Source organism: Centroberyx affinis, unplaced genomic scaffold, assembly GCF_046629955.1.
Source record: "Centroberyx affinis isolate AG114_WGS23_722 - 3 ecotype Tasmania unplaced genomic scaffold, CSIRO-AGI_Caff_v1 ptg008327l_1, whole genome shotgun sequence".
Classification (NCBI taxonomy): domain Eukaryota; kingdom Metazoa; phylum Chordata; class Actinopteri; order Beryciformes; family Berycidae; genus Centroberyx; species Centroberyx affinis.
The window spans coordinates 20,001-32,500 of record NW_027284140.1 but is presented as its reverse complement, the minus strand read 5'-3'; the positions used below and the strand labels follow the sequence as shown (position 1 = coordinate 32,500).

The 12,500-nt window shown below is 42.5% G+C and overlaps 1 protein-coding gene across 1 annotated transcript in view; it reads right to left on the bottom strand.

Annotated features, from left to right (window-relative positions):
- The window catches only part of sox5 (SRY-box transcription factor 5), a gene marked incomplete at its 5' end in the record, with an annotated part of 37,224 nt that overhangs the window by 5,187 nt on the left and 19,537 nt on the right, over positions 1 to 12,500 (bottom strand). Inside the window, 3 exons of the mRNA XM_071514250.1 lie at positions 4,200 to 4,372; positions 5,503 to 5,505; positions 9,372 to 9,561. Of these exons, the coding sequence (XP_071370351.1) occupies positions 4,200 to 4,372; positions 5,503 to 5,505; positions 9,372 to 9,561 (366 nt within the window). The remainder of the gene's footprint in view (positions 1 to 4,199; positions 4,373 to 5,502; positions 5,506 to 9,371; positions 9,562 to 12,500) is intronic.

Genomic DNA, 12,500 nt, shown 5'->3' with positions numbered 1-12,500 from the left:
TATAATTTAACTTGTTTGCAATCTAAATCAAGCATGTTTAAATTTTTTTTGATGACATAATGAAACAAGTGATCTGCTTTATTTCTGCCTTATTTCAAGAAATTTCTGAAGAAAATATGAAAAAAAGTGAAATTATCTCACCCTCTCATTTAAAAAATAAGATTTTAAGACTGAATACCATGCTACAAAGAGAACATTTTTTCTTTTTTTGCAGTGTGTGTGTGTGTGTGTGTGTGTGCGCGCGCAAGGCAGACACGCAGACGAACAGAGAGACAGAGTGGATGACAGCCTAGTCTGACATTAAGCTCCAGTACAGTACATGAGAAAAGTGGATTGAATGGCTGACACTGGAGCCGAGACACAAAGTAGCGACACAACTAATCCTCTGAGTCTGTCAGAGACGACGCCATTGTATCCGAACACAGAGAAGAGCAATCTGGCTCCGCAGCACAGAGCAGAGCCAGAGGGCGCAAATGGACGCAAATTAGCCCGAGCGCCTGGCTGCACGGCCCGTTTGAAGAAGAGTCACATCGTGTCAAACAATGTAAAAATCTATGACTTTCCATTAAAATATGTTATGTATTTTTGGTTCGATAAAGTCACAGTGAAATAAAAAATGACTAATTTTACACGTCGTTACATACACCTATTTAACAAAACGTGCCATAAAAAGAATCGTAAAAAATTGGTATTTTGTCCTATTTTTATATCAAAACACCTTTACATTTCCTTCCTAGAAAATATATATTCCTGATTAATGTGTATTTTGGTGGGTGAGTGGGTGTCAAAAAAGAGCATTGAGAAGGACAGCAAATTGAAATTAAATCTTCCTTTGGATGCAATCAGGGATTTAAAGGGTAAAGCCCCCTCAACTCAGTTTAATCACCTTTTTACTTGCAGATATAGAGTTTATTTTACCTTTTTAGTCTGACAAAAATCTATAAATATACATGACTTCACAGTATATATCATCGTAAGTGCTATAAAAATGGTATAAAGACATTTTACAGTCACAATGAAAAGAAAAGTTGACTTTTTCAACTTGTTCGCTAATTCTCATATCAAAACATAGACCTATACGTGTAAAAAAAATCTACCAAAAAAAAAAAATTCGAGTATTTTTGTATGAAAATACATTATTCTAAAGCTTTACTTTGTGGAAAATGGCATATCTTTAGTAGTTACTGGTAGCCATGATGTGCATTTCAAACAATATTCCAACCAATAATATCATCACAGATTTTTGAACAATCCTCCCTCCGCCCCTCCCATCATATAAACCTGCCTTCCTCTCCCCTAATGGATGCTGTTATCCGATCAGTTTACACGTCTGTCCCGCCTCAGCATCCCGTCTCCACCAGAACACGTCAAAATACGGCAGCGAGGAGCTCTCAAAACAACACTTCACTGTGACTTTAATGTCGTTTTTTTCAGCTCAGAGAAGCTAGAAAGGGGATAAACAGTTTATATTCTAATGCAACGAATATGTGAAGCAAGTTGGAAAATACAGTCTGGTATATTCCTGTCAAATTCCATGGGGAATTCATCAAATTCCCTGACGTTCCCTCTCAAAATTCAATGATATTCTGAACAACCATCTTATTTACACTTGTACAATCAATCCAAATGACTTGCTAGTAAACTCTTGACCTTTAAATGCAATTTGAAAACGTCACTCATCTGAAAACCTGAGATCATCTTAAATGGTTCCTGGTATGAATCTCATTGGACTGAAGCCTTTATTTCTTTATATATATATATACAGTATATATATATATGTATGTGTAGAGTTCAACACTGTGTGTATTAGCTACAATGGGCCTGGGTGATACTGACGTTGAATTACAGATAGAACAGTGTGGGTCTGAGTGGGTGAGTGAGAGGGAGAGAGACAGAGACTGAAAAAAAAAATATTGGAGGAAGAGAAAGAGAAAGATAGAGCTGTTGAATGTCAGCGCTGCAGATGCTTCAAGCACGCTGTTGCTCTGCGTGCGTACAAGTGTGTGTGTGTGTGTGTGTGCCTGTGTGTGTGTGTGTGCCTGTGTGTGCGTGCGTGCGTGTGTGTGTGTGTGTGCGTGCACCAGCTGACTCCCAATGTGTTTAACAAATAACCACAATTTAGCCACGCTGCCGAGGAGCCGGCGCCGTCACTTCACATTACCGTCTCCTCGACGCTCCGCTCCGCCACACACACACACACACACACACACACACACACACACACACACACACACATACACACGGCCCCGCAGTGTGCCTCACAGACACACTCATTACCTCTGAGACGCCTCTGGTTTTACCTTATCTGGCCCTGTTTAGCTTCAACACATTTCACTGAGCACATTGTACACCGATTTACCTCCTACATAGTGGAGTAGGCATGGCATATGGCAAGACAAATTATTACACACTGACAATGAGAGCGTACAGCTTTTGATGACTTCTGAGACTTTTTTTTTTTTTTTTTTTTTTGAGAGGATTTATGAATTTAGACCTTTTGGATCGCTTGTGTTTTTTTTTTTTTTGTCTCTCTCCCCCTGAGATAAATCAGGTTAATTTGTAAAGCAAGCCTTTCCTTTATTTTCTGACATGTTGCTGAGAATGTCGAAGAAACATTCAGTTTTCCTAATGAGTAGGAATAATTCAATCACAGTATCATTACAGCGGTGATGCAGTTCATGCTTCTTCATCACATAAGTTAGCGTTTCATCGGATTACATGTAATAAATTTTAGTAATCTGATTACAAATAATGTCGGAGGCTGACATGGTGTTTTGTCACTTCTATCTCAGATTTCTATCTCAGAGTGCATTTTCATTTCAACTAAAATAAATGAAGCTTTAAGGTAAAGCACTGGTTCTACATATCATATATCATATATCATATATCATATATCATATCATGTCATGTCATGTCATGTCATGTCATGTCTAGTTTGATGGCTGCATTGCATTAGTGAGGCTAAGGTTGTTTATTAAATGATACAGTGAAATTTGTCTGCCTTGTCATTGATAGTAGCCTCGTTATGTTCTACTTTGTTGGAGTGTCTCATTGTATATGATATGATATTATATTATATTATCATGTCCTGTTATAGCTACAGCTGTAACTTGTAGTGGTGATGGTCAACCTTTCAGAGCTTCAGATGTTAAAAGTTAAAGTCAGAAGGAAACAGCATTTCGATCGTGTCTTGCTTCCTTAATTTGATGTATTTGCGGGTGAAACAGGATGTTGAGGCGGGACATCACACCAGGAGGGACTGTTCAAAATGTGGCAGGTTGGATCGTGACAGACATCACGGCTGTAACCATGGCGTCTTAGGAGAAAGAAACACGGTCGTTCGGCGGCAAACATCCAGAAATTCATGTTGCCATGTTGCCACTTGTGTCACTTTGAAAGTTGTGAAGTTGCAGGTTTTACATGATGGGAGTGATGAAGGACGGGATTGTTCAGAAATCTGTGATGGTATTATGGCTTGGAATTTTTATGTGCGCCTACATGACCTAACATTTAAATATATGCTATTCTCCAGCAAGTAAAAGTAATGGGATTTTGATACAAAAATGTGAGAAAAGAATTGTAAATTGTACATTTTTATTGTTAAACAGGTGTATGCTATGATATAGAGAATTAGCTGAAAAAGTGAGAAACCCAATTTTCATTTCTGTGTGACTTTAAATTATATTATACCCTATTAGACAGTTATACCTTATAATCGCGATTGTCTACCTTGTCTGAGCATCTGCTGTTGAGGCTGAGGTTACAGTATAATATCATATCACGTCTTGTTGGATAGTTATAACTTATCATAATGAGGATCTACCTTGTCGGAGCGTCTGTTGTTGAGGCTGAGGTTACAGTATAATATCATGTCACGTCTTGTTGGATAGTTATAACTTGTCATAATGAGGATCTACCTTGTCTGAGCATCTGTTGTTGAGGCTGAGGTTACAGTATAATATCATATCACGTCTTGTTGGATAGTTATAACTTGTAATAATGAGGATCTACCTTGTCTGAGCATCTGTTGTTGAGGCTGAGGTTACAGTATAATATCATGTCACGTCTTGTTGGATAGTTATAACTTGTAATAATGAGGATCTACCTTGTCTGAGCATCTGTTGTTGAGGCTGAGGTTACAGTATAATATCATATCACGTCTTGTTGGATAGTTATAACTTGTCATAATGAGGATCTACCTTGTCGGAGCGTCCGTTGTTGAGGCTGAGGTTGCTGACGGCGGCCACCTTGGCGTCCAGCACCTGCTGCTCTCTCTTCAGCTGCTCCTTCATCTGCCGGGCCTCGGCGAACGCCTTGGTCACCGCCTCGTGGTCGTTCAGGTAGGCTCCTGAGGACAGAGACGACAACAAGTCTGCGGGGAGAGAGAGAGAGGGAGAGAGAGAGAGACAGAGAGAGAGGGAGAGAGAGAGAGAGAGAGAGAGAGAGAGAGAGAGAAAGAGAGAGAGAGAGAGAGAGAGAAAGAGGATAAGCAATTATTATATTATTATTTCAAAAAGGAGAATAATTCTATAGTCCACTTCAGGAGAGTGAATGAAGGTGTGTGTGTGTGTGTGTGTGTGTGTGTGTGTGTGTGAGTTTTTGAGAGGTAGGCAGGAGGATTCCATCCAGAATAAATCTTCTCCTGAACCATGAGGTAAAGACATTAACATACACTTGAGGCTGTGTGTGTGTGTGTGTGTGTGTGTGTGTGTGTGTGTGTGTGTGTGTGTGTGTGTGGGGGGGGGGGGTATGTCTGTATCTCTGTCTCTCTCTCTCTCTCTCTCTCTCTCTCTCTCAAAAACACACACACACACTGACCACTTGACTGTCAAGCCGGGTGTGTGAGTCAGTGTTCGCCCCTAGCTAGCCTTGTTTCAAGCCCTCCCGACCTGCCCCCAGCCCACACACACACACACACACACACACACACACACACACACACACACTCTATAAACACATCCACACAGCCACTCTCCGAAAGCTGCAGCCCGAGAAAATCTCCTTTAAACCATTCTGATTCATTTAAAACATCCACCTTTCACATTTCCTGTTCTCAGAGCTTTAACCCCCTCGCCCACACACACACACACACACACACACACACACACACACACACCCGACGGCTCTCTGTCTCTTTTCATCTGAAAGCTCACAGTCCTTCTTTGAAGAGCGGCGGCCAGATGACTCTTATTACGGCTAAAAAGTCCTGCTAATTTACCCGGCCGCGAACATCTGCCCCGCCGCACACTGAAGATCACATCTCCCCGCTCCTCCTCGCCGCCTATTATTTGTATTATTTCCGCAGCTTAGCCGCCGATGAGGCATCAGAGGCATCTGCTCCGAGTGTGTGGACTGTGTGTGTGTGTGTGTGTGTGTGTGTGTGTGTCCTGCTATCGCCTCTCTCTATCAGTTGGGTTAGCTCTTAACAAAGAGCCGCGGCTGGTTTATGGGGCCTTTATCTGCGCTAATCCGCGCCGCTAATGCCATCTCAGGCCAGATTACCAGCTTCAGATTGGTAATGACAGAGCCGTGAACTCTTTCAGAAGTCATAACCGGAAAATCTGGATGTGAGCGGGGCCAAAAGGGAAGGAGGGAGGGAGGGAGAGAGGACAGAGGAGAGATGGAGGAGAGAGAGAGAGATGGAATGGGGTGGCAGTCAATTTTAATCTGGAGTCAAAAGAGAGAGAGGCAGAGAGAGACAGAGAGAGGCTCTATTGGTATTCTTGCGCCTGTGTGTGTGTGTGTGTGCGTGCCACCCCCGTCTCTCCTAAACTGACAGCGATGCCAACCATCCAGACAAGTGAACGTGACCCAGATAGGAGGGGAGAGGAGCCTCTCTCTCTTTCTCTTTCTCTCTCTCTCCCTTTCTATGTTTCTCTGTCTTTTTCTGTTTCTCTGTCTCCTCTCTGTCTCTCTCTCTACATCTCTCTCCCTTTCTGTTTCTGTCTTTTTCCTCTTGCTCTCTGTCTCTCTTTCTGTCTGTCTGTCTGTATCTGTCTTTCTCTTCTCTACCTTTGTCTCTCTCTCTGTCTCTCTCTCTCTCTTCTCATTTCTCATGCCTCGGAGTGGACACACACACACACACACACATACACACAACTCTCGTCTTTCTTAGCACCAAATCTCCAAAGACAGGCAGAATAGATGTTTGACCACAAAGAAAAAAAAAAAGAGTTTATGACAGGGGCAAAGAAAACTGTCTGATGGCAGTGGAAGTTACAGGTGCTGACGGCCCTTCAGTTTGGTTTGAGATGTGGAGATGGATGGATGGATGGAGTGGGAGAAAGAGGAGCATGCCTCTGGGTGGGGTGGGTGTCAAAAAAACAACTGAGAAGGGACAGACCAATTAAAATAACCTTCCTTCGGATGTATTCAGGGATGAATGGTACTGGCAGATATGGAGTTTATTCACTATATTAGGCTGACGTAAATTCATAGTATGCATCATCAGTGGTATCAGTGGTAAGTGGTATAAATTATATGAGAATTTTTTAAAGTCACAATGAAATGAAAAATGGCTTTTTCACCTTGTTAGCTAATTCTGCACATCCTAACATACACCTATTTAACAGTAATAAAAAACCCCACATTTTTATATCAAAACATGATTACTTTCTCTCTCTGGAAAATGCTTAAAATACTTAAAATACTTAAAATACCATCACAGATTTTTGAATAACGTTCCCCCTCCCATCATATAAAACCTACAACTTTCAAAGCGGTGAATTTTTGCATGTTCACCCCCCCAAAAAAACCCTGTTTCCCTTGCCTGACACACCGTGGTTGGCTGGAATTTTGAAGAATGCCAAATTTTCTGACAGCTTAAAGGAGGTTAAGGCTGGTGTTTAGTAATGCATTGCTTACCATCAACAAATCCTATGAAAATAACCCTAACCCAGCAATGATTTTGTTTTGCATACAAGTCTCGTCCATGTAGCCGGTGCCCGATGAAGCTATGTCCCAGCACCCATTGAACTCCATTGTATTAAAAAAAATGATTAAAAACATGTCAAAGAGCCATGCGGTTGCTCTGGGCAGCATATTTCATCATCGCGATGCACCGGGCCAGCCGACTTTTTCCTCAAACAACTTAATAAGCCGGCTGTAAACACTTTGCGATCTCAGGAAAGTAGTTCCGTAGCACCGAAAATAGTCCCCGGCGTAACGAAGAATTTGTTCCCATTTGAATTTGATTTGGTAATAACTACAACAGCCTGACTTTTCGTGGTAACAGTTATCGATTTTTAAAATTGAAACTATGTCTTTGTGAGCTGTATTTCAAGGTTTTTAGCTTACAATTGGAGCCAATGACTTCCGGGTTGACGGCTAAAAACGGTACGTTGGAAGTCAGAAAGTAACGGGAGTAGAGCAAACGCATTGTTGATTTTGTTATTTTCATAGGATTTGTTGATGGTAAGCAATGCATTAAAAAACACCGGCCTTATCCTTTAAGGATCTGTGCAAAGTGTTTTTGAACTTTTGCACACTTTTCAAACAGTCCCTCCTGACATTATGTCCCGCCTCAACATCCTGGTCCAACTGGAAATGTGTCAAACTATGGAAATATAATAGATTTTTGTTTATATTGGTGGCTGTTTTCCTCATGATGATCCATTTTATATACCACTACATCACTGGATGCATTGTGTGTGTGTGTGTGTGTGTCTGATCTTGTTTCTGTCTGTATTTAAGAAATCAAACACACATTCATAGCCTCTACCACCCACCCACACATCCCCAGACACACACACACACACACACACACACCAAACTGACTGCCTCTATTTCAATCTGTCTGTCCCTTCTCTCCCCTCTGAACTTGTAACATGAATGCTAATATGAGTATGAATTGTGATAAATCCATGCTGGTGACCGGGTAAACCTAGTGGTAACAGATGGGACCTGGGCTACGACATAACCATGGGATCCAAAACACAAAAACACAAAACACACAGCGGCCTCCACACACACACACACACACACACACAACATGTTCCACAGGGATCACACACACAAACTTTATACACTCTAATCCATTTTTCAGAACAAAAAACATCTGGGGCCGCAAAGCCACTAATCTGATATTAAATCCGCCGATTTGTTGAAAAACACTGAGATTAGCCAAGAAGTCAGAAAAATGGCTAACTGCCTACTGCATAGGAGGAGGAGGAGGTGGGATTGTGTGTGTGAGTGTGTGTGTGTGTGTGTGTGTGTGTGTGTGCTGTCATTGTGTCATTAATGCTGGTTGTTTGCTGTCCTGGCTCGCGTAAGAGGCTTGTCTAATCTCATCGGTGATACCTCCTGTCTGTCATGTGCTCCTCTCTTTATTATTCCCCCGCTCCCTCGCTTAGGAAAAAAAAAAACAAGTGTTAATCCCTATCTCTCTCTCTCTCTCTCTCTCTCTCTCTCTCCCGCTCCCCTCGCTCCAATGTCTCTCTGTCTCTTTCAGTCACTAATAAACACATAACAATGAAGCAGCCCGGAGGCAAATAGCGGCACGGAAGAAAAACACAAACACACTAATTATAGCCTGTTACATATGTGTAATATTTGAACTATCAGTGTTGCGTGAAAAATGGATTAAGAGTACAAAATAGTGATTCATTTATGTCATATTTCATGTATGTGTGCATATGGCCGGGTGTGATTATGATTGCGGTACTGGCACTAGCAACAATGGCAACGCTAAGGAGGAAAATGCTATTCTCGTCATTAGCCGCTACCAACGGCGCTATTACTGTTTTCCCCAAAGACTCACAGTGTCATTATGGGAACAATTTGTGAACGCTTTGTTTTTGTTTGGACGATTTGCTATGTGTGAGTGTGAGTGCATGGAAGTTTTCCTCTGTGTGTGTGTGTGTGTGTGTGTGTGTGTGTGTGTGTGTGTGTGATGGCACCTCTATGATGCGGCAAAAAGGCCACGCCTACGAAGTGCGGTACAAGTGCGAAACCCTATTCAGTTTCAATGAGCAAAACAATAAATCATCACATTTTCTGTGATTGCTTTGTCTGTGTTCTAATAATTCATGTGAAATGTATATGGTGTTTTTTTTTCGTTATCTTTTCATAGTTGACAGACAACAGCATGATCATTAAAATGTTTTTTCTTGAAGTGTCAAAATGCTAACATGACTCCTCTCTTGAATGGAAGTTTTTGTGAATTCCAGATAATTCAGTTATAATGATCATGCAGTTGTTTGACAGGCTTGAAAAGGTTATGGGCGATTAACAACACCAAATACATTTCACATAAATTATTAGAACACAGAAGTAGAAACTGAATAGGGTTTCGCTCGTGTACCGCACTTTGTGGGCGTGGCCCGTTTGAAATGTCACTCCATTCTTGTCTATGATGTCCATGGTCCACCTACCTATCGAGCTGACTCGGGCAGGTCCTCCGATGCTGGAGGGGGCGGCGCTGTGCTTCATGGAGCCGACGGGGCCCAGCTTGGCGCCGGCAGCAGCGGGGACCTGTGGGGAAGTTGGGGGGGAGTTGGGTGACTTGCTCTCGGATGCCTTAGGCTTGGCCGACAGGTTCAGTGGCTGTGCACCCTCACTGTCCTGCAAAAACCAAAACAGCACAGTTTCGCCTGCTGTGACCACCGTAGGAACTGGGGAGGGCCCACCGAAAAAAAACCAGTCGCAAGGCTTCAACTGGAGACTTTACACGGACCAAATGAGACGGGCGCCCATGCACAGAGATCTACGGCAAGCCTGGCGGGACAGACGGCACGGGGCATGCCAGCGCCCGTATTTCAACAACTCATCACAAGCGTAAAAAAAAAAAAACGGCAAGCACAAAACAAAAGATGAATATTGATACGTTTCGGCCCAAACCGCAACCGTTCTCATGCAAAAATAATGTGCACGTCACAAGAAGGGTGGAGACGGGACGTTTCATGCACATGCACGTGCACACTCCACAGAGAAGGACATGCACACTCCGGTAAACATGCATTCGAATGCTTTTCTGCGGCAGGCTTCAAACAAGGCCAGCCGCCAGAGCCACAATCAAACACTTGAAAACAAGAAACGCCTTGAAATCATTCTGAAAACTATAGGGGGCGCCTCTCTCTCTCTCTCTCTCTCTCTCTCTCTCTCTCTCTCTCTCTCTCTCTCTCTCTCACTCTCTCACTCTCTCTCTCTTCTATCAGACAGCGAATGGCACAGAACAGAACAGAGGCCTATGCGCCACTTCAGTGTGCACTTGCTCCATTAGAAACGAGGAGCTGAACGAGGCCATGAGCATGGAGTGTGTGGAGAAGAGAACAGTGAAGCAGCACTTCCTGCCTCAAAGACACCGCCACACACACACACACACACACACACACACACACACACACACACACAGGCACACAGTCCCTACTTCTCAATCAATACATCTTTTGAAGCAGTAGCTTTTCCAGGTCCATGTTATTGATGCCATCAACAATAGGCAGTTCTATACTTTCTATGTTACAGTAGGTGCCGTATATTGATGGCAAGAATGGACTCAACATACATCTAAATGAACAGCAGCAGCATAATACACGTCTATGTACAGCAATAATATCAACAAATTCAACAACAACAACAACAGAAATGGAAGCAATGTTGCCTCTTTACAAAGAACAAGTGGGCAGAATTGTGTGTGTGTGTGTTTGTTTGTATACGGATGTTTGCATGTGTAAATGTGCATTTGTGTGTGTTTGTATGTGTGTGTGTGTGTGTGTGTGTTTGTCTGTGTGTGTGAGGGACAGTTGTTTGCCACGCAGCCTCTAAACGAATCGGCATGTGGACCACCACACGACGCCGGGGGCTGTTATCACGTTAATTGTCATGGCAACATCACCCCTGCCGATGACCTAATCCAATCAGGGGGAGCCGTCGGGGGTCACATGACAGGAAGGAAAGAATTAGATCACCGTGGGGCCAGATGTACACAGACCACTCTGTGTAATTAAAACTCTGCAATTAACAGGCAGACACAACATGGGGCAAGGGACGGCTTAATGGGTCAGCCAATACAAGTCGCAGTACAATAGGGGCTATGGACTGTTGAAATATAGATATAATACAAAATTATGGTCTATGGACTGTAGATCTATAGCTGTAATACAATAGATATGGTCTATAGACTGTAGATCTATTGCTATAATACAGTAGATATGGTTTATAGGATACAGAACTATAGATATAATACAATAGATATGGGTCTATGGACTGTAGATATATTGATATAATACAGTAGATATGGTTTATAGGATTGTAGCTCTATAGATATAATACAATAGATATGGTCTGTAAGATGCAGAATTATAACTGTAATAAAACAGATATTGGTCTATGGACTGTAGAACTACAATACAATAGATGTGGTCTATGGTCTAATTCATAACAACTGTTAATATAATGGAGTATATATGGTTATGGGCTGTATACATATGGACTATACACTAGAATAGTGTGGACTGTGCTGTGAAGCCCTATATCATTACTCCAAATATGCAACTGAGTTTCACTACAATAATCTATTAATTACTCCTAAGGGAATTAATTAACAAAATTGAATTAAACTGATTTGGATTGCTAGCGACACATTGGTGTCTTTAGCTAAGGTTCAGCCCTTAGATTTTAGTTTGACAGAATAGAATAGAATAGAATAGAATAGAATAGAATAGAATAGAATAGAATAGAGTGCCATTATGTTCCTTTATTTTCTGGTCATTAGTCTAATTGCTGCTTAGTTGGAGTGGAATCCAGCATACAGTGGGATCAAAAAAGACAGCTAGCAAGTATGTGTGTGTGCATGTGTGTCCGTGTGTGTGTGTGTGTATGTATGTGTGTGTGTGTGTGTGTGTGGTATATCCACTCATTAAGGCCGACTTTCCCCTGATTCCCTCTCCTTGAGTCGTACTAAGCCTTGTGAGCCCCTCACAACTCAATTAAGCCCTTCCAATTAAGCCCCTACATGTGTGTGTGCTTGTGTGTGTGTGTGAGCAGACTTTTGCATGTGTGGGCGCGCGTGTGTGTGTGTGTGTGTGTGTGTGTGTGAGGCCTAACCGGATTGTCCTTCATTAAGGGGGTCTTTCTAAATAGACGGGGACCCCCAAAGATGCTTTCACTGAAACAATGGCCGGAGAAGAAGAGGAGAGAAAAGAGAAGAGAAGAACTGAGCACGATCTTCTCAATCCTGACCCATATTATGGTGGGCTTTGGCTTGGAGAGCGTTTGAATATTTATTACAAATAGATAATGCCTCCGCCTCTTGTACAGTGGATGGGGGAGTTTCCACTCTGCGCCAAGCCAAATCCTATGGTGGGAAGGTGGCCAACCTGCATAATGCCAGTGTGGAGGAATTAGTTTAGACAGTGGAGCTGAGAGGCTTGGACCGACTTGTTTGCGTGTGTGTGTGTGTGTGTGTGTGTGTGTGTGTGTGTGTGTGTGTGCGTGTGTGTGTCGTTGCGAGACATTGTTCAACAAGCTCTAAATCTCATGACAGCATGTGTGTGTGTGTGTGT